Raw genomic sequence first — 23,663 nt, 5'->3', positions numbered from 1 at the left:
CAGCCCCACGGTTTATAAGGGCTGGCTGGACTTAACTCCTGTGTCCCTTCCTAGCTCTTATTCTACTCAATAAAGTTCAGCCATATGACCACATTTTGGTTCCTTGTCCACACAAAGCCCTTTGTCCAGGCACTTGTTCTCTTCTCAGCCTGCACTGTTCTTTTTCCCTTCCTCTGAATGGCTGGCTCATTATTGTTATTCAGGCTTCAGTTCAAATTTCACCTTCCAGAGAAGCCTTTTCCATCTGCTCTAAACATGGTGACTACCTCCAGTAACTGTTGTCTCATCACCTGGCTTATTTTCTCCATGGTGTTCATTACAACCTGGAATTATAATGTGCATTTTTTGCTGTCTGGTTGAGTCTCTGTACGCCCCACTAGAAAGTCAGCCCCATGAGGGCAGAGATGAATCCTGGGGTTTTTTTGTTGTATCTCTAGGGCTTGGCATTTGGTATATTATCAGTGAGCATTTGTTAAAATGTTGAATAAATGAGTTGTGCGCCCCTTAGAAAGTGTGGGTTTATGTGAAAGGAGTGTGTGTGTGTTTATATGACTGTGAGTGTGAGGATGCTCTACTACACACGAATACGCAGGAGTATGTGAGTTGTGTCTGAGGGTGTGCCTGTGAGTGTGGTTGTGTTACTGCTTGTGTATGTGTGTGAGAATGTTTTGGCACGAGTATGTGAACGTGTGCATGTTTGTGTATTTGAAGAACATTAGAGAAACCGGATTTCTCTGGTTTGATCTGAATCAGATACTTTAATTAAATACTTAACAATTAGGGTTTAATCAAGTGCTTTAATTAAAATAATCCCATGATGACAAACTATAGTATTATAACAAAGGAATATTTTATAGTCCTCTATCTTAAGAGATTGACCTCATGAAGTTAATCATTAAAATGGGATATGTTGAATAAGAACTTGTGGGATTTTTGTTAAATCCTATGGGAACTCAATGCTTTTTCTATTTCCTCTTTAAGGAGACAACCCTGTGATCTACAGGGATTTGCTGGATAAATGCATACCTTTTCCTGCCTAATGTCCATGCCATTCCTACTGCTTGGAATATTCTTATCCCACCTCTTTGCTTGGCTGAGGTCATTTAGGGATTCACTGTCTGTCTCCTCCTCTAAGCTCGAGGAGTGTAGAGACCTCCCTTTCTTGTTCATTGCCACATCCCAGCATCTAACATAACATCTGGCAGAAATACTCAAAAGAAATTCTACATAGTAATTAAAAAGGAAAGCTAATACCTTTTTTAAAGTATATATATTAAAAATATCAAAAACAATATGACATATATATACATATATATGAAATGATTACTTTTCCCAAAGGCAGGGCTTGCTTGGTGTGTGATACACACATAGATGCTCAATAAAGAGAAGTCAGTCAGTTGAACCTTGAACTCATACTATCCTATGCCCATGAACAAGGACATTCTAAAATAAGACCACCTGATTACAATACAAATTCTGTCACTTATTAGCTATATGACCTTGGGGAATTCACATGGCCTCTCTGAGGCTCAATTTGCTTCTCTGTAAAACAGGTTTTCTAATGGTACCTTCCTCAAAGCAATGCTACAAGAATTAAATAAATACTTTGCACCATACTTGGAACATAGTGAGTGCTCAATAAATACCGAAAAGAAAAACAAGGCTATCAGAAATTATATCATTCAAACATTTAACATTTCAACATTTTAGCATTCTAGCCTTCAGAATAGGGTATATAAAAATATGCTTGTAGGGGTGCTTGGGTGACTCAGTTTATTGAGCATGACTTCGGCTCAGGTCATGATCTCACAACTCATGGGTTTGAGCCCCACATTGGGCTCTGTGGTGACAGCTCAGAGGCTGGAGCCTGCTTCAGATTCTGTGTCTCCTTCTCTCTCTGTCCCTCTCCCATTCGCACTCTGTTTCTCTCTTAAAAATAAGTAAACATTAAAAAAAATTAATAAACATGCTTGTAACCTAACAGTGGGAAAGGATTTCTTCAACAAAAAAATTTTTTTTAAATTTTTTTTAATGTTTATTCATTTTTGACAGAGAGAGATAGAGCATGAGCAGGGGAGGGGCAGAGAGAGAGGGAGACACAGAATCTGAAACAGGCTCCAGGCTCTGAGTTGCCAGCACAGAGCCCGACACGGTGCTTGAACTCACAGACTGCAAGATCATGACCTGAGCCGAAGTCGGATGCTCAACTGACTGAGCCACCCAGGCGCCCCTTCAACAAAATTTCAAAGTGCAAAAAATTAGTGCTTTGATCACATGAGAATTAAGAAGAATTTTGGTCAGTTCAGGTCATGATGGAAAGAGTAAGTAGACAAATGGAGAAGATATTTTTAATATCTAACTGACCTTGATTATTGTAATATCCTTTGATTATTATTTATAAAAGGAAATCCTAAAAATCAACAAGGGAAACACAATTGTGCAACTATGATAGAAAAATGGACAAGGCATATGAACAACAAAAAATGTATAGACAACAAATTCCCAAAGGCTAATGAGCATAACTCCTTAAATTAATTTTTATCAGAGAAATGCAGATAAAGAAATAATGAGATATCCATTTATGCCAATTAGTGTCACAAAAATTAGAAGCTGGAAAATGTGAAATATTGGCAGGGATGGGGCATGTAGGGAGTGTAGACTGGCGTAGCCATCTTGGAGAGCTGTCAGTACTTAGCCAACTTAGGTATACACATACCAATTCTGCTCCAGGGTATATACCCCAGATAGATTCTCACAGAGTGTCTTAGAAGATACAGCTGTCAGGATAAACTCAGTTGTGTTGTGAAACAAAGAATCCCCAAATCTCCGTGGTTTGAATAAACACAAGTTCATTTTTGTTCACACTATGTGTCCAGCACGCATTGGCAGGGGCTTCCTTACTCAGCTAGTCTCTTTGGGGCCCATGCTGGTAAAGCAGACTTTTTTGAACATTGCTCATCCCTGAGCCACAGGGAGAAGCAGGTCTTAGGAAGTCCTGAATGGGTGATTAAATGCTCTAACCCAGAAATGACACATGTCACTCTTCATACAATTCATTGGTTAGAACTAGGCACATGGTCCACCTGACAACCAGGGAGCAGGAATTATAATCCTACCTTGTGCTACCATAGAGAACGAATCTATTATAAGGGACATATACAAGAATATCCCCTGGAAGGACTCAGAGATGGGAGCAACAGATTAGATATGTACATACAATGTGGTTAAATTTTAAAATTATAGTGTTGAATACAAAAAAGAAACAGAGTAAGATCAGATACTATTTATGTAAAAACACATAAAGATAAAACTGTATACATTTCCATGGTTTCACCCTCTAAGCCCAAGGTTCTGCCTTCAGAGTCATTTTTTTTTTTTTTTTTTGAAGGGTGGTAATATTTTTGCAACTGAGTAGTTTTATCATTCTGTTTCTTGCCTGTAGAATTTGGGGGGTCCAAAAGCCTTACTTCATTTCATCCTTTCCCTGTGCCTTTTGGTCCATGTTGGCAATGTCTGCATAACAGCTGGCAGTGTTGGAATAACATTTTCAAACACTTTGTGAGTCTGCATATATATCATGAGATTCACACCATTAGACATTATGGTCGTCCAAAGATCTCTCCTGGATCACCCCATCTCTATTCCTCACTTCTACTGAGACTGTTCAGGGTATCCATGAGTCACACATGCCTAATCTCTCCTGCAAATTTTGTCCAGCCAGCTATACCCTCGGCCATCTTGCCAGAACACATACTTCTAACAGTGAATCTCCTAATTTTGTCTGGATAGACTGAGAAATTCCAAAATCAAGTCCTGGTTTTCTTTTACTTAATAATTCTCCCCTTAATTTGTCTCTTTCTTTTCCCATTTTATCGTAAACAACAAGAAGAAACCAGCCTGAACTTTGAACATTTTGCTTAGAAATCTCCTCAGCTAAATAACCACAGGTCATCACTTACAAATTCTGCTTTCCATATAACCTGGCAGAATACAATTCAGCTAGATTTTCTGCCACTACATAACAAGGATCCCCTTTTCTCAAGTTTTGAAAATACTGTTCCTCATTTCCTTCTGAGCCCTCCCAGCAGCTTCAGCATGCATTTTTCTACCGACATCTTGTGTATGGCAGTGTACGTATCTTGTAAAACAATACAGGCTTTCTCCGTCATGCTCTCCTTCTTAGCCCTCACCAGCAACATCTTGAAGATTCCCTTTTCTACCAACAGTCCTTTTAAGGAAATCTAGGCTTTTTCTATCATGGACTTCAAAATTCTGCCAGCCACGATCCACTGTTCAATTCCAAAGCCATTTTCATATTTTTGTGTATGTGTTACAGTAGCATCTCCTTCTCAGCACCAAATCTGTATTAGTTTCCAGTGCCTGCCGTAACAAATTACCAGAAACTTGCTGAAAACAACAGAAATTTATTCTGTCACAGTTCTAGAGGCCAGAAGTCCAAAAGCAGTTCCACTGGACTAAAATCAAGATGTCTGCAGGCCTATGTTCCTTTGGAGTCTCTGGGGAAGCATCATTCCTTGCCTGGTCTAGCTTCTGGTAGCTACTGGCATTCTTTGGCTTTTGGCTATGTCATTCTAATCCCTGCCTCCATGGTCACATTGCCTGAATTTCCTTTGGGGAGGGACATTATTCGATCTATAACAAACATTTATAGATATATGATCTTCTCATATATTATTATAGAAAGTTATTATGCTTGATTTCCTAGTGTGTGACCGTGCTTGCATTCAGGAAAAACTCTACATAATAATCACTTGATCCTTTTGAAGGCTCTACCATATTCCATTTTATAACTCTATTATTCTTTATTTAGCCAAATTTGACCAATAAACATTAGGGTTATTTTATTTATTTTTTTATGAAATTTATTGTCAAATTGGTTTCCATATAATACCCAGTGCTCGTCCCAAAAAATGCCCTCTTCAATACCCATCACCCACCCTCCCCTCCCTCCCACCCCCCCATCAACTCTCAGGGTTATTTTCAATCTATCTATATTATTTCCTTATTATAAAATCTCTACATATGTGCACACGAATTTTGTGTACTTGTCCAATTGTTTCATTGGAATATGTTCCAAGAAGTGGAATTGCTGAGGCAAAATTTTTGCATTTGAATTTTTTATTTATCTTATTAAATCACCCTCTAAAAATGTTCCAATTTAAAATCTCATTTCTCATCTAAGAGGGTTTGTCATTCCCCCTATACCCTGCTCAGCTCAGATTACTAACAATTCATTTTATGAGAGGCAAAACATATTATTTTGTAATTTCATTTTACATTGCTTTGATTAGTAGTGGAACATGCTTTATATCTATTACTTGTCCATTTTCTCCTGTAATTATCAATCATCTTTTAGATTTTCAAGAGCATTCATATTTTAAGGTAGTAGCTTTTTTATATTCAGATAACTTTTTATGTAGGCTTAAACCTATTATTTTGTCATTTTTCTCTCTCAACTCTGTTAATATTGCCTTCAGTTATACAGAGTTTAAAATTTTTAGGAAACAAGATGCACTCCTCTCATTAATGTTTCTGGATATAATATTATTCTAAAAAAAAGCCTTTCTAACTCCAGGAATATTGGTCATTACTGGGTTTTTGTTTTGTTTTGAGTGTTTATTTTTGAGAGACAGAGTGTGATCAGGGGAGGGGCAGAGAGAGAGGGAGACACAGAATCCGAAGCAGGTCCAGGCTCTGAGTTGTCAGCACAGAGCCTGACGTGGGGCTTGAACTCACCAATTGTGAGATCATGACCTGAGCTGAAGTCGGATGCTCAACTGACTGAGCCACCCAGGTGCCCTAAGTCATTACTGTTAATATGACCTTACTTGCAATTACAGAATGGTGAGGTTTAAGGGTGTTCATGTTTTGTTAATTTTTTCCTAGGCAGATTCTAGGCCTTCTAGAGGGTTCTTTGTTGTTGTTGTTCTTTTTTTTTTGCTACTTTTTTCCTTTCTCTTTATTTTTTTTAAATTTATATCCAAGTTAGTTAGCATATAGTGCAACAATGATTTCAGAAGTAGATTCCTTAATGCCCCTTACCCATTTAGTCCAGCCCCCCTCCCACAACCCCTCCAGTAACTCTCTGTGCTCCATGTTTAAAGTCTCTCATGTTTGGTCCCCCTCCCTGTTTTTATTTTTGCTTCCCTTTCCTTATGTTCATCTGTTTTGTATCTTAAAGTCCTCATATGAGTGAAGTCATATATTTGTCTTTCTCTAATTTCGCTTAGCATAATACCCTCTAGTTCCATTCACATAGTTTCAAATGGCAAGATTTCATTCTTTTTGATTACTAAGTAATACTCCATTGTATATATATACCACATCTTCTTTATCCATTCATCCATCGATGGACATTTGGGCTCTTTCCATACTTTGGCTATTGTTGATAGTGCGGCTATAAACATTGGGGTGCATGTGTCCCTTTGAAATAGCATTCCTGTATCCCTTGGATAAACACCTAGTAGTGCAATTGCTGGGTCATAGGGTAGTTCTACTTTTTTGAGGAAACTCCATACTGTTTTCTAGAGTGGCTGCACCAGTTTGCATTCCCACCAGCAGTGCAAGAGATCCTTTTTATCCACATCCTCACCAACATCTGTTGTTGCCTTAGTTGTTAATGTTACCCATTCTGACAGGTGTGAGGTGGTACCTCATTGTGGTTTTGGTTTGTATTTCCCTGATGATGAGTGATGTTGAGAATTTTTTTTAATGTGTCAGGGTCCTTTGTAATAGAATCCAAATATGCTTCTTGAATGCAAGGCTAGTATAGAAATATTCTGAAGAGACATCCTGATCAACATTTTATGCCAAATGAACTTTTACTTTACTATTAATCTGTATTCTGTGTTTATACAACGTGAGCACTTTTTTTCCTTCTGTTCTCCTTCACTAAATGCTCAAATCACTGTGATCAGATGCAAACATAAGTGAGAGGAGCAGAACCTGAGGATCTCACACAGGTCTAGTCTCAAAGGTTTCTGAGTCATAAAGACACCGCGTAATAACTGAAATGTGGCATCTGAACAGTAGTTATTACAAACTACTTAGGTTTCATTTTGTGTAATATTTTAACAAGAATAAACAAAGAAAAAAGCTTTGCGTCATATTAAAACTGAGAAATTGAATTCACATACCAGTTCCAGACAAGATAGGGGTACATTTTTTTTCTCCTTAACTGTTTATTCGGGGCCAGAAAAATTCCAGATAAAGTAAAATTGTAAAAGATGTGCCTTCATATGAGTTTATTTTTCTCCCTCTGAATTCTTAATCAGGTCCATATTTGGATTGTTTGCATTCATGTTAATCACTACTCAGAACTCTTTCTTTCCAATGTTACCTAATATCAAGGGGTGGATGAGAGGTATCAATTAAATTTTGCTCATGCTTACCTCTCGTGGGGATTTCAGACTTCCCTTTTTGGTTGTTATAAATGTAGATCCCTTCAGGGTATCCGCCTTTGCAACACCTGTCATTTTGCTTCCCTCAATGAGGTCATCACAGACGCACCTAGTTTTTGAGCTTTTCCTCTATAATTAATTTCCTTGAGTCACTGAATAACTTTATCTACCTTCTGCCATAAACTTCTCATTTTCTCTGATACCCTTATTTGCAATAAGTCAACCAGAATTGAGCACAACATGGCTCTTCCCTTCAATGGTGCTGAAATAATTTCTTCTGACTCACGCACTGTGCACTGAGTGGTGATCAAGGCAGTCTGTGATTTCTTGTTTAAACACTTGTATGTTAGATTATTTAACTATTTGTTTAATTGTACCTCACTGAGACTCTGCTCTCTGTTAAACCTTGTTATCGTTTGAGTACTATTCACTAAATACATCTTTCTCTTAATCAAAGTGGTTCAAGTCAAACATTTATTTTCTTGATTTAAAGATGTACTACCTGCCCAACACACATGTATTTTCACATTTCTGCAACCAGACTATGTCCTAGATTCATCATGCAATTTAATATAGTGTTTTTCTCCAAAAGGACGGTTACTGAATTCTTCGTCTTACGATGAATAGCTTCTTAGAATCCTGGAGGTGTGGCAAGACAAAGGCACATTAAACTTGGTCATGGGTTTGAGACATTCATGAATTGCCCTAAGTCCTTTTTTAACTTTACTCCTCAGAACCTCGCCTTTTGCCTTTTGTGCGTTTAGGCCTGAGCTCTTGTGGTTTGGTGTTTTTGACTTTCTTTCCTCTTTGCCATTTCCTTCTCCTGGATCCATATTTAGAAGGTAGCTAATCCAGGAGACCTACTCTGCTTCACCCACATTTATCAGGTCTTTTCCACTTACACCACATGGCATCTGGTAAACGCCTGCCCATTTGGGTTTTTTCTTAAGTTCTTTGCCCTTGAATTTATGGACGAGTCTTCTATGTTACAGTTTTATCAAAGGTTTTGTTCACGTCAAGGATGGATTATGTGTAAACACTGTTTTCTGTTTTGGCTCCTCCTCATAAATGTTCATAGAATTTTTAACTATTGAATCCCTTTAGCTCTGAAAAGGAGTGGGTAAAATGCCAACTTTAAATACTAAGGCTCTGTTAGTTTGACTTTCAAAATGTAAAGGCATCTTTATTAGCTGTATTCTTTTAAATACTTAAAAATGTTTTTAATGTTTATTTTTGAGAGAGAGAGAGACAGAGAGCAAGCAGGGAAGGGGCAGAGAGAGAGGGAGACAAATCGGAAGCAGGCTCCAGGCTCTGAGCTGTCAGCACAGAGCCCGATGTGGGGCTCGAACTCACAGACCGTGAGATCATGATCCGAGCTGTAGTCGGCCGCCCAACCAACTGAGCCACCCAGGCGCCCCTCTTTTAAATACTTCTTTATCAAAATGTGTACCAAATGCAAACATATTTTCAGATATCAAACAGAAGTTTGATAGGTAGATGGAAAAATGTATGAATAAGTATACATTTGTATCTATTAAAATATGTGAGTGATTGCGCTTAAGATCTAAATAATTATTAGTATATTCATTTCTATAGACATACACACAATTAGATATGTGATAATGGATTACACAATATTGACCTATGTTATTGACACATGTATAGAAACGTATAAATTTAGGTGTATCTTTATAAACACACATAATCCATTCAGTGAGATGCAATAAAACAGGGTTCAAATTATAGCTCTGCCATTTCCTTACTTTGTGAAACAAAACCATTTAAATATTCTGATCCTGTTTCCACATCTATAAAATGAATATAAAACAATAATGCCTGCCTTACACACAACAGAAGGCTATTCAGAAAACCATTCAAAAACTTTTTTTAAACTACAAAATGCTTTATAAATATTGATGATATTTATTCAAACACTCCTCTTCCTACTCACGAGAAAGATCTCACCTTCTTCAAACAGTATATTTTGTCAATGATTTTGCATCTGGTTTTTTACATCCAATATGTAACACCAAAGATTTGAAACTCTTTTAAATGTTATCATAGGTATTTATGTACAGTAAAATACATAGTATATCTGGGCTTTGGTATAATCTGTGGTTTCAGGCATCCATTGGGGGTCTTGGAATGTATCCCCTATAGATAAGTGTGGGGGGGAACTACTGTATATATATTTCATTGCATTGCATTTATTGTATTGTATAAAGTTGTGTATGGTTTTAGAGACCAGAAGTATATAGCATAAATTTACAACAGATGTCAGCTTATTTTCAATGCTTTAGCCCAGAAAACCCACAAGGAAAAGCAGAATCTACTTTTAAAAGTTTCATTTATTTCCCACATGTTTAGGTTTAACATATCCAAAATGTGATTTGAAATAATGGCACATTACAATTAAATATATCAAATGAAATAATAAGAGAAATCCTATATAAACATCTGTGGCTAAAATTAAATTGAATACTCAAATAACTCAAAGACCTGAAATATCTTATAGGTTTTCGCAAAATTAATCTGCAATCAGCATGGTCTGTAAAGCGTTGCTGTACTGAAGTTTCTGGACACCAAAGCCACCCTAGAAATGTCTCAGGAGAAGGCCCTGGGCATCACTGAGTCAAACACTGAGAACCAACTCCTATAATACATGACTGCTGACACTTGCTTTTATACTCTCTGTTGAGACTTTTTAAATGTAAAGCAGCTTTTTCAGCAGCCATGCCCAAGAATCTTCAGGGACTTAACTTCAAAATCGAGTAGGTGGAGTCAATTTGGATAAACTCTTTATCCTGGGAGCTCCAGTCTCAGGTTAAAAATACATTTTCTTTCTGTGTAGGGTGAAGAACCTTCTGGTCTGTGTTGGCTGCTCTCAGGTAGAATGAATACATAGGGTCAAGCAACACCGAATGAAGTACAACTAATATTAGAAAGTAAACTACTGCATCTTTCTTCTTCCCCCTCCCACTCATAAACGTGCCTGCATCCATTTCCTAAATTTACCACTCCTCCATTAAGTGGTAGAGTATAATCCTCCTCTCCTTAAATCTGGAGAAGGCTTGAGAATTGGTTTGTGGCCAGCAGAATGCATCAGAAGGGACACTGCTTGACTTCTGAGACCAGGTAATAAAAGAAGACCTGCTTCGTGCTTTACACACTGGGTTATCAGCCTTCAGGGTTCTGAGCTGCCATGAAAGAAGCAATTATTCTGTTATGGTGTGAGAAAGTCTAACCCACATGGAGAAGACACATGCTAGTGTTCCAGCCAAGAGCTCCAGCTGTAGTCCTAGTTGACAACCAGTATCACTATCAAACACAAGTAAAGATGCCTCCAGATGATTCCAGTCCCTAGTCTTTGAATCTCACCAATTGAGGTTTCAGACGTCATGGGGCAGAGGAAAGCCAACCCTACTGTGCCCTGTCTGAGTTCCTGACCCAAAGACATTGTTAAGGATAAAAAAATGGTTATTTTTCGTTGCTAAGTTTTAGGGCAGTTTGCATCATAGCAATAGTAACTGGACTACTTCTCCTTTGAATCTAGCTGGCCTCTTGCTTGCTTTAGTCAGGAGAATGAAGACAAAGTGACAGTGTCCTGGTTCTGAACTGGCAAGAGAACTTGCCATTTCCACTTAGGTATTGTGGCTCAGTGTCACGAGGAGAACATGCCTAGACTAGGCTGGTGGAGGATGAGAGACACGTGGAAGATACTTAAGTAATCCCAGCTGAAGCCAGCCTACATCAGCCAAATTCCAGACGTAAAGCAAAGCCACCTAGCTAACCACGCCAGGGAAATAAAAATTGCGTATTATCAAATGCCACTAAGGTTTTATGGTTGTTTGTTAACCAGCAATATTGTGGCAGGAGATAATCAATACCCCACTAAGAATCCAGAGCAAATAATACACCCTTCCTTCATCTCATATTCCTCTTTATGTAGTGCCTTATACCCGTACTTTTCTTCACAGCAGCTTCTCAAATTCGTTACCTACTGCCTCTATTTCCACTTCCTTATCTCCTAGTATCGCCTCACCCTTAATAATTCTGACTCCTGTCCTAACCACTATACTGAAACTGCTCCTCTTGTCGACATCAGTTACTCTCATAATGCCAAATGTAATGCATTTGTTGCTTTATCATCTTCCTGGACCCTTCTGCAGCATTTAACATATTAGACCATATTCCATTTCCAAACCTTTTTTTTGTTTTAGCTTCTGAGATACCTCCAGGTTTTCCTCCTACTTCGTTAGCTGTTCCCTTTTATCTCTTTTTTCTGGTTTGTTCTTTCATTCGTTCACTTAAAAAATGTATTGAGAACCTACTGTGTGTCAAGTATTTGCAGGGTTGGGGTGGGAGATATTTTGTGATCACAGCAGTGAAACGGGAACAAAATTCTTTACAGGGCTTATGTTCTAGTGAGAAGAGAGAGAAACAAGCAAATAACAAGTAAATATATACCAGACAGTGATAAATTCTATGGAGAAAAAACAGAGGAAGGAGGATAGACAGTGATAGGGACAGGATTGGTGTTGCTATTTTAAATAAGGCAGTCAGTGAGGTCCTCACTTAAATGGATGACATTTGCATGGATACCAGGAGAATGTGAGGGAGTGAGTCATATAGAATTCTGAGGGTGAAGTGTCCCAGAAACACAGGGAACAGCAACTGCAAAGGTTCTGATTCAAGAGTATGGTTAGCATGTCCCTCGGCCTCTTTTTTTTCCTACCCTTTTACTGTACTCATTTTCAAATCAGTTGCTTAGCACAAAATATTTATTTTGAGGTATGAGAATAATGGGAAAACTAAGTAATGGGGATTCGACTCTCATCTAGATCTTCTGGGAAGTTGGAAGCACCACCCTCTTCTGCAGGTCGATGCTTCTCCAACTTAGCCATTAATTCTTTCGCTGGATTGAAGACACCGTTGGTCTGCTGGTCACAGACATAGCAGCGAGGGGTGGTGCGGAAATGCTGCAGTGCACAGCTCTCACAGAAATAATGCCTGCACTTGGTGACAACTGGATTCTGGAAGGTCTGGCGACAAATGAAACACTTGAATGGTATCTCCTCCTCATCGCTTGCCACTTCATAGTTTTCATCCTCATAGACACCATAGCGACCCTCATCAAGCTCACGTTCGATCTGCCACCCATGCTTGTAATCTGAACGGTCATGGAGGAACTTGCAGCTGTCTCCAAAGCCACAAAAGCCGGTCTCCTTGTAGTCCTTACAAATGTCGGGCTGGTAATCCCAGCGCACAGTGGCACGAAGATGCTCGGGAGCTCGGATGGGGCCCTTCCTCACCATCCCGGAGGAAGCATTGCCCATAGACGTATCCTTGGGCTTCATGTATTTCTTATAATTATTGATCCCCCGATAGATCTTGTCATCTTCCTTGCCCCTTAGCTCTTCCTGGATCTTCTGGCTGCGCTCAAAGATGGCTTGTGCGTCACGCTCCTTCTCTGTGTCTAGCTCGTAGACTGCAGTCGCCCCCATATCCTCTGGTCCCACAGGCTTTGCTGAGCGGGTGGACTTGTACACCATGCCAAGGCTCTGGGGCTCGGTCTCCTCCTCCTTGCTGCTCAGCAGAGCAGCCACCCTCTGTTTACCACCACCATGGGTCTTCTGTATCATCGGATTGTGGATCACCCGCTTGTTTTCCGGGCGAACCACTGTGCTGCCTTCATCACTGCTGCTGCTGCTGCTGCCGTCTCCAGACTCCCGGTTGCAGATGGGGTGCTTTCTGCAGCCTGCAGCCCCTTTTTGTCTACCAGGCTTTTTGAAGAGGAAGGTACACACCTGGTCTGTCGTCTTTCCCGGAGAAAGCTGTTCTGCCATTTTAGAGTCCCAAACTCCAGAACGGCTGTGGTGTGCTCTGTATTGAAGTTTTAATAAAAAAATAAAAATAAAAATAAGAACAATAAAATGATCTTTCACAAGCATATAACTCAATTTGGTACAGTTCTTTAGGGTATGAGGAAAGGAATGCCTTTCAAATCTCATCTTGGGTCATCTGATCAAGTCTTCTGGAGCGTGGTCTCTGGCCCTGACACAGAGGCTACGTACTGCCTGGGTTTTAAATGCTGATTCTTCAGAGTTCAGTCCCTCTTTTCTCTCTATACTCAGGCCTTGAGTTAGCTCATCCATTTTCATAGCTTTTAATGCCATATGTATGCTGACAATGCTTAAGTTGACATCTTCAGTCAATACCTTACTTCTGAGCTTCAGATTTAAATATCCAAATGCACCCTTGATATCTCCACGTGGGCATCTCTAACTTACCATGTCCAAAGAGAAGTCTTTATTGCACCAGCAGACCCCAACTCAACCTCTTCTCCCCAGTATTTTCCATCTTTGGAAATAACTATCTACTCAATTTCTCAAGCCATAAGCCTTGATTCCTCCTTGATCCTCCTTGATTCCTCCATTTTACTCATATCCCAACTTCAACCTTTCATCTTTTAGACTTTACCCCAAAACATTTCTCATATCCACCAACCTTTTTCTTTCTTTCTTTTTTTTTTAAGTTTATTTCTTTTTGAGAGACAGAGAGAGACAGAGCACGAGTGGGGGGAGGTGCAGAGAGACACACACACACACACACACACACACACACACACACACACACACACAGAATCCAAAGCAGGTTCCAGGCTCTGAGCTGTCAGCACAGAGCCCAACGCGGGGCTCGAACCCACAAACCATGAGATCATGACCTGAGCCAAAATCCAACGCTTAACCAAGTGAGCCACCCAGGTGCCCCAGCATCCACCTTTTTCTTTATCCACTCCTCTCAAGCTGTGCCAAGGCATCAGCATTGTGTGCCACATTCATGATATTCATGGCCAGTAGCAGCTACATAATGTAAGAAAGCAGAGGTTGATCTACGCTGTACCATCACACAAACTCATTAAACCAAAATCAATTTAAGATAAAGCAAACAACCTAAAACATGGACGAAATGCTGGCAAGTTTTGACTTTTTCAACTAGTAGCTCTATATTTCGCTTATAGAACTGTATTTTTTCTGTGGTACTGAATACATTCCTATATGAGTTTCAAAAAAAAAGAAGCAAATTTTAGGTTGAGGCAATATTTAGAAGAGTGGAAACATCTCAGTGCTTTTTCCAAAGTCACTTTCATGTGTACGATTTTATGATTTTTATGTGTTCTGAGTGACAATTCTGGCCCATTCTTACTCTAGACCAGTTTATTAAATTATCGGATTCCTGGTTTTTACAGTGTGAATAGAGATTTTTTATGAACACGAATAACTATTATTTTAATAATAACTCACTGTGCTAAAATTTGGCATTTAAATTTATAAATAAGATCACAGCTGCTGACCTCTTTCAGCAAAGAAAAGAACAAAAGGAGTTAGCATCTCATTCTGAGAGTCCACCTAAATCAATTAGGATGTTAAATCCATGCATAAAATAATGTTTAATAAAAGTGCTTTAAAGGGAAAATTGTCTCGTTTTAAATTGAATGAATACAAAAGATGACACGAAGTTCCCGGATTACTGCTATGAGGCTCTAAGACACCAGACTCAGGCATTGCTAATAGTTCAACAGTAATTGGAATATTAATAGGATGTGTCATTCTGATTATATAGAATATGCATCAGAGTATTTTACCTGCCTCTTCTGGATTGATTGGAGAGTGGCAGAGAATAATCTGATTGTCGCTTCTCTCAGTTTAAGAGCCCCATTTCAGAATGCTTACTCGCAGACTCTATTTGAGGACACGTTAAAAATAAAACCAATGCATTTATAACCTAATTAGCTGGTCTCCATTGATTCATGTTCCAGATATTCAGTGTGCATAGCATTACTGTTTTCACGAACTACCTGTAAATATATGCTGGGTGGCACACTGGGCTAATGCACTAGTCTCTCCTTAGGGAACTGAACTAGCAGCTAATGTAGTCATCACTGAAGTACTATGTTTTGCAGTTTTCTACTAGTCAATACATGTTAATAAGACTTCAAAGGTTTATTTATCACTTAATCTCAGCCAGGTCCTGGGCTCTGTACGTAACATTAGATTAGAAATGGCTCCTGTGTAACGAGTCTACTGTCTAAAAGTAAAGGAGCCTTGACCTTTGAACAGCTGGCTGTCTCCGCTCAAGGGTATAAGCAAGAGGTCAGGGGTTCGCTGGAATCGTGTCATTTGAGTGTAACCCCTTCAGGGATGTGGACCCAGTCACAGGTTCTCATTGTGCCCGGCTTCGGAAACGGCAAGTGCCCTTTCAAGTTTGTCTGCTGCGAATTTATCCACAAAGTTTCATATAAAAAGAAAAAAGAAGTCAGACCAGATGATCATTTCAGCATTCTCCTGACTTAAAAAAATATCGGAGTCCAGGTTGTATGTTCAGGAACGGTCATACCTCTCTAATTACATCAAGCAAACTGGTGAACTTTGCTCTCAAAACACACAAACGTTCCTTAAACCGTGGAGAAATGGCAAAGCTCAACTCCGGGGCGCCGATGCAAACAGAGGCTTAAGGATGTTAGTGGCTTTCAGGCTTGAAGCTCTGGCTCTCTGGGCTTACATAGGATGTCATTGATTTACTCCTTCCACAGAGGTGAAGAGAGAGGACCAGGGGAGATAGGTTTAATTAATCTTAAATATCTCTGCAATTTAAGAATTGTAGGCCTGGAACAGTTCCTGTACTAACATGATTAGCAAATATTGACTTTTGAATACAATAATAATGTGTCATCTGAAACCCTTGATAAGTAACTTAAGTACTTCCTTAGCTTGCATCTTATTAAATTAGATGAGGTATGGTTGAGGCACATTACACAAAGACATTGAAATGAAAAATCAGACCTAAGGGTTTTAACATTGATTTTAAGAGAGCTAAAAGTCACAAAGAAAACATATATGCTTCAGTTCTGCAGCCTATGAATGTAAGCTGTCTATTTTCTCTAGATGGATTTTTTTAAAGTATGTAGTAATTTTCATGGTGCAACTGTAGTAAACATTTACAATTTGTGACCTTTCTGACAGCTGTAATCAATCATCAGATTATGTATGATGACCATATAATTTTAGTTTTATGGAAGGTTAACTTACACAGATTATGAGCTTTTGATGTTAAAATATGGAAGAAAGAGCCATGTCATACTAGTGTGCCTGTGAATATGGTAAGGCTAATCTACCCAACCCCCTTCATAAGGTTTAACTTAAAAATGTGTACAACAAGTCAGCTAAGGAAAGAGTTTTAAGATGTAATACTAGTCAGCTGCAACCTGACAAATCTCACAGTATTGATTAGTTTTCAAAGGCTGTATGGCATGTGTACTCTACTTAACAATAGAATGGGAATGAGGGGAGAAAAGCCTCCAAATGTCATCAAAGCAAATGGTCTGTGAATGTTGCTTCAAAGCTCGTCATTAGTTGCCAGGGTATTTGGCCACAAAGCTTGTAAAGAGGTTTCTCCGGAGGGGTAGGTATGACAAAGTGCACTCCTTGGCAAGAAGACTTAGGCACTCAAGTAGCAGCACACATTAATTCTTGCTTGATTAATTCGAGGATTAACATTCTTTCTGAAATTTTGCCTGCTTTTTATCCTTTTCTTTTTTGAAACCAAGGATAGACCCCAGGCCTTTTCTGTCCTCTAATGAAACTGCAAATTGACTTGTGTTCAAATGGTGCTGGAGTAAAATGAACAATTAAAAATGTATTGGTAACAATAAGATGTATCAGCCAATCTCTTTAAGGATTAATTAGTGGCAGGAACAATCTTTCTTATACAACATACCAAGAAGAATAGAGCAGTGGTGGGTGAACAAGAAGGTGTCAAAGGTTTTTAACGTGTGCATACAAACACATGTATGCACATATCCACACACACACACATATGTAGTACAAGAATATAGGTACGTATATGTCAGCATCTGTACAGGTTTAGACCGAAAAAATTAACTGCAGCTTCCTTGGAGATATTTATTCCACCTTAGTTAGGATGATTCGACTGTTGCTGATTAGTGATCCATTAGTTAGCTTGAAGGCAGCCAACAGATTTTACTGATCGTAATTTATCATTAAAGCAGAGAAATGCTTTAGGTATTTAAATAATGTATGCAGATAAATTCACTCTTATTTTTTTAATTATCCACCTGTACCAACCTTGTAAGAATCTTTGCCCCCTATCAAAAGTTTGCTCTCTGAGGAGAATTTCAAAGTTAGCCTAAAAGGAAAAGCCCTTCTCCCTGGTTGCATCTATCGATTCTGCATTTCAACCCACCCCCTCTCAAAATGCTCGGTATGTTTCAGGTTATGTCTGCAGTTCTTAAAAAAACTTGAAATTATCTCTACATTTGCCACTGCAGACTGAAGGCTTATCTTGCAAAATATGATACCTCTGTCATTTCTTTAGCAAAGATTTCAGATACAGTAGGGATAAATTGTAGTCCCCAGAGCCCACTATAAAACTTCAGGGAAAAACGGACGTAGTTCCCTTCTTTAAGACCTGTTTAAATAGATGATACTCTAGAAAATGTCATTTTTGTTAGGCTGCCCTAAAGTCAGATCTACTCCATGCCACCAATGTGCCGAGTCAGCATAAAAGGGCATTTAGCACTAAGGCATTTGGTAAATACTGCTTTATTGTGCTTCATCCTCCCTACAGGGCATTCTGAAAAGATGAATAATAAGTGTGAACAGGAAGAACAAGTTTCCAGTCCTGTCAAATTAATTAGACTAGTGTAGAATGAAGTGAGGTTTGCCGTTAGGTAAGTTGAAAACATGTAAAGAAAATCATCCAAGCAATCTGAAAGGATTTTAAGAGAGCAAAACATCCTCATGAATTTTTGTATATTTGCATGAGAGATATTATATATATATGTGGATAACCGTGTTGCACATAAAAGTATATAGTATCTGAACAGAAAATGGTCTATGTGTTTATGCAATACATACAACATATCCCAAAACATACATGGCCAGCCACAATTTGAAAGGAAAGCCGTAATTCAAACAATATCTATTAAGGGGGGGGCGGGGCGGGGGGTGGGGGGTGGGGAGAATAGACCTGACCCTTTTACTTACAGGAGTAAACCCTGGTTCCATACTAAGAACTGTATCAGGTGAGCTTATTAAGAGATTCATGAGTGCACAGGGAGCAATGCAATTTGGTTGTTGTTTCACCAGGTTCCAGCTGGGTGCTTTTAGCCTCAGACCTTACGTAGGCAAAGATACAGGAAAGGGAGAGTTACAATGTGCAGCAAGGTGCTCTTCTGAATGCAGGGCCTTCAGTTGGTAGTTTGGGCTAATTTTAAATGACCTTTTGAGATACGTTTCCATGTATTTCACTCTATTCTGGAAAATTGATTTTGGTAATTGAAGTAATCAATTTGTGTATCTATAGAGCATTGACTGCTCTGTACCACTGCCACAAAGCAGGCCGGCCAAGGTTCCATGATGCAAATTGATGTTTTTATATCGAGTTCCGAAGGGGCTGGCTGCAGCCACCCTATTTGTCCTACTCAGGAGAAGTAGTTTCTCCCCACAATCATGGGACCAATGCCCACTGCATTAGTTTAAACCTTCCTAAACCACAGTATTTCCTGAATCACATAAAGGCTGGTAAACGATTTTCTTTTTGCAAAGGACGTGAGGTCCTGAAACTTTTCATATATCTAGCCTTTCTTCCTCACCCTTCTCCTCCCTGCCGCCCCTTTTACCTTTCCAGTCTCCATGCACCTCACCCTCTTTAACTCCACTTTCCTGACCTTTTACGAGTTCCCTTTCTCTACTACCTAGCATCAGTCAATGTTGATATGCCACACTCAGGCCCTCTTCTGTCAAAACGAAGAGAATCTACAATTGTCATTTTTTCTTCTGTGCTGCTCACTCTATCTCACTGCACCTTTGGTAGAATTCTACAGCTAATTCCAACTCTTCCATACCATCAAGTGATTTTCCCAATTGACGCTCCCATTTCATTTTTTTCATAAACAGGGTAGAGGAAGGCAGAACTTCTCTGCATCTGAGTCTGAATGCTGGGTTTGATTTTACATGTAACTGACAAAAACGTCGCCTGCAAAGCGATGACTGGAAGACATCAGAATACTTGTTTCGGCAGGTGACACCAGGACAACTTCCTTTTGGGTGTCAAAAGTGTGTTTTAGCTACCTTTTCTTTTTCAGGCAGACTCAACTGTCCTTCCACAACAGAAGCAGGACATGTCATCTCCCAAATGAAAGAAATTCATGCCCATGATGAGTAACATTCCAATTAAAATTCATCACTAACAGCAGGCTTTTTATCTTTCTTGGACAACGTGAATCATTTTTGGTGCTGGGAAATGTGCTTCATAAACCTCCATTGTCGTAGAATGTCTACTTCCACGAGAACTTGTTTTATATTAGTAAATAAAACATCATCTGACATTTTTGTCACTTCTTATGTCTGGGTGCTGACGGAAATAATGGGAACGCTCGGAGGTTATGGGACATTGTTTATCAAGGAATGTAGATGACGCCACAAAGTATAAGTAACGCTATACAGCTGGATGATTGATCCCTGCTGCATATTTTAAAGCTCCTTTCATTGCTTATCGAAACCTTTTAGGTAATGCACTCCTCTCAGATATCATTTTATGTTTGAAAAGCTTTATAATTCATAATGAAAAGTTGCTTAGTTACCCCAAGTGAATCCATAGCTTCAATTATTCTCTGTGCAAATGGTTGGACTCCATTTTGACCAATGTTTATGGTGTTTGGCAATTTTTCAGTAGCTACTTTGCTCTGATATGATTAATTTCTTGCATAATACTCTGCTTTGCATGTGTGGAGCTGAAATAATCTTAGTAGGCAGAAAGGAAATGAAAGACCTTGTGTGTTTCAGTTTTGGAAACATTTGAAACATAACATCATAATGTTAAGAGTGCCAAAAACAATACCAGTTAGGCTGGATAAAGACAACCACAAGAGACACAAATGTACTGATGAGACCCAGCCTGGGACAGACAGCCCTTGCCTCGTTCTGTGGCTAGCTTGCTCTGCCTCGAGACATTGAGGAAGGGGAGAAGACAGAGCCCCAGAATTTACCAAACTGGATTCAACTGCCAGAAAAAATACTGGCATCTTCTCATTAGTATCATTTCCTAAAGTTATCGTGGGCCTCTTTCTTTGACAAAATCACATAAAACACATCCTCTTACTCATTAAGTGGCTACACGTGAGGTTGCTGCCCCTTGTGCAGAAAGGTGGGGGACACGCATAACTGTTGAATAAATGAATGAGTTCATTCATTCAGGAGCATTATGTGTGGTGACTACCTGACCTTCTGGCTTTGGGAAAATGTTTACTGTCCCCTGTCTTTAGATGATTTCTGTTGCTCTGATACTCCGGAGTGCCTGCATTTTCCAAGTTTCAAACACTGTCTCTTTTCTTCAACCCCTTTCCGACCAATGGTGTAAGTTGTGAAATGACGCCTACAATAGAAAGCCTGGAAGACCGGCAGAAAGAACATTGGTCTTGAAGTCACACCAACCCAGGCTAAAATGTGGTGAATTGCTGGCTTGGAAGCCTCACATGGCCTCAGTCTGCCTCCATGAAAAACAGGAATAATGATATAGTCTCTGTTCTAGGCATACTCATTTCTTTAATGCTCTAGTGGTACTTCTTGTAGTACATGCCAGGTACTACTCCAAGCATTCAATGCACCGATGAGGTAGCTTCTATTACTACCCCCATTTTACAGAGGAAGCGGCTGAAGCACGGAAGTGTTAAGCAATCTACCAAGGATCACAGAGTTAGTACGTGGCAGAGCCAGGATCTACAGTCTACCTACAGAATCCGCGCTCTCAACCACCATACAAAGCTGCCATCTGTAATGGTAGCTGCCATTACTGTTATTATTAGCATTACTGCTGCCATCATCGCTCTCATTACTGCTACAACCAGAGGCACCTGGAAGACCTGGTATCGGTGGAGGTAAGTGGCCCAACCTTTCACTTTTATCTCAAAGCCTGTGGACACTGTCCCAACTGAGCAGCCCAAAGCTGATGCCACTGCACAGCATCCTCAGCTCTGTTAAGAAATACGTGTGCATATGGCTCAAGGGCTCAAGGATGCTGTAAGTCATCGAATTTTCATTTCAAACACACAGGTATTCTTGATATGCTAACATATTTACTTCAGATTTTCACCATTCGATATATTCATAGGGCAGCTTTTATTATAAAATTAATTTACAGAGCAAAGCCATCTTTTTATTAGAAGATAGCTCCTTTAGTAGCCCTTCGTTACACAAACAGCAGTAACAAATTTTCTCTTCTTTTTACAATGGAAATCGGCTGAGCCTCCCTCAAAGAGTATAGCAACTTTTCCCCTGCTGAGAAGTGAGAAAATAACATAAAATTTCTGCCATGATAAAACAAAGTAAGACAGAGAGACCCTGGCTTTGTCAGATTTGCTTTCCCCAACAGAAGTCCCTGAAATCAGTGGGAATCGGGGATTCCACAGAACGTGGAAGTAAGTGTATAGCTCTGCCAGATGAACAGGGGATGGGGAGAAAGGCCGAGGCAGTCTCAGATCAGAAAGTCTGTTGCTGGACCTAGAAAAACAAAAGCCTTACACTTCCAATCACAGCTGATTTTGACCTAGTTCTTGTGAAACAACATGAGACCACACAGAACCTATCTTCATTTTTTTTTTTAAGTTTATTTATTTGAGAGAAACAGAGAGCACACAAGAGTGTGAGCGGGAATGGGGCAGAGAGAGGGGGAGAGAAAGAATCCCAAGCAGGCTCCACGCCGTCAGCACAGAGCCCAACATGGGGCTCAGTCCCACGGATTGTGAGATCATGACCTGAGCTAAAATCAAGAGTTGGATGCAAAACCGACTGAGCCACCCAGGTGCCCCATTTTCTAAACACTGATCAGCAAGAATAAATTACTTCAAATTTCTGTTTGTAACCAAAGTTCATCCCTTACCAAGAGCTAGAAAAATGGGTAAATCAGTTACAAATGGGAAATATTCCCAAAAGGTGTATGTAGAGCTTTCTCTCTCTCTCTCTTTTTCCTATTCATGGTATTTATAGATGAAATGTCCACAGTATCTATAATCCCTCAAGAGTGGTGGCATGCTTTTATACTCCAACCTGGAAATATGTGGAAGTAAAGGCATCATGCAAACTCTGCATAGGAGTACACCCTTTCATGGACCTACAATCGAGACCAAATAAAAAGTCTGGCAAATTTCACGAAATTCTTCCAACACAAGGCATACTTATGTTTGAATCCCAATGAAAAGAACTGGAATGTAGTCATATAATAAAAAATTTAATATCTAGTTCTAACAGCACTGAATTTACATGAGATGAGTAGGTAGCATTTGGTTACCAGAGAGTAAGAAAAATTTTCAGAAAGAAATGTAGGGACAAGATTACCAAAAGTTGAAATCTTCAAAGTCGTCTCTGCCATGTATATTTAGGCATCACAGATGACTTTCCACATCTAAAATGCTGGTCACTTCCCCAGTTACAAGAAAATGCTATGTGTACATCTTAATAATTCAGTTCACTAGAGTTTTCTGTTTCTCCTTCTTCTACTTCTAAAACAAGATATTTTTAAAAGCCTAATGTTGTAAGCATGGGAAAAGAATAAGACATATGTATTGATAATCCGAGATAGATGATATTGTTTTAAAAAACTGGTATGTCAAAAGCATATGCTATGCCTCATGGCCAAGATGGAAATGTCAGGGGTTTAATTGGCAGCTGTGAATAGCAGCACCTGCAAACAGCTCAGGGCTTGTTCCTGTGGTCTGGCAACATTCTTACTTTATGCTTTAAATAAAGGCTTACTCACTGGGACAGAAGTAACTGACAATGGATGATTGATGATTGCCCATCACCCAATGGCTGACATCTACCGTTCACCAGGTCCGTTTACCAGTGCACATCCAGATTTCATTAACAGGGGCACGACATCCAGGGGCTGGCCTGCTACAGATGGCTACTCAGTAACCTAGTTCAGAACGCCTACAACAGTCTGACTTCTTTTTAACCTGGGAAAATAGAGCACTGGGGATTCAGAATTCTTTAGGAAAATAATTTTTTCTTTTTTTTTTGGAAGATAATTTTGAAAATTCCTTTTTTCCTGCTTGTTATGTTGCTTTTTGTGAGAGTTTAGTTTCATGTTCAATATCAGGTTGCCTTTTACATTTCTCTGATTTTTACTGCAAATGGGCTTTGCATTTGAAAGATTTGATATGAG

General features: G+C 39.4%; 1 protein-coding gene across 12 annotated transcripts in view; it reads right to left on the bottom strand.

Annotated features, from left to right (window-relative positions):
- Positions 1 to 9,406: 9,406 nt before the first annotated feature.
- The window catches only part of LOC132695322 (E3 ubiquitin-protein ligase RNF113A), a 506,126-nt gene continuing 491,869 nt past the window's right edge, over positions 9,407 to 23,663 (bottom strand). For all 12 annotated transcript variants that reach the window (XM_081795262.1, XM_081795263.1, XM_081795266.1 and 9 more), the window contains one exon: positions 9,407 to 13,304. In XM_081795262.1, coding sequence (XP_081651388.1) covers positions 12,233 to 13,267 — 1,035 coding nt within the window. In that variant the 5' untranslated portion in view covers positions 13,268 to 13,304 and the 3' untranslated portion in view covers positions 9,407 to 12,232. The remainder of the gene's footprint in view (positions 13,305 to 23,663) is intronic.

Source organism: Panthera onca, chromosome A3 (genome assembly GCF_046562875.1).
Source record: "Panthera onca isolate mPanOnc1 chromosome A3, mPanOnc1 haplotype 2, whole genome shotgun sequence".
Classification (NCBI taxonomy): domain Eukaryota; kingdom Metazoa; phylum Chordata; class Mammalia; order Carnivora; family Felidae; genus Panthera; species Panthera onca.
This window is presented reverse-complemented; position numbering and strand designations above follow the sequence as displayed.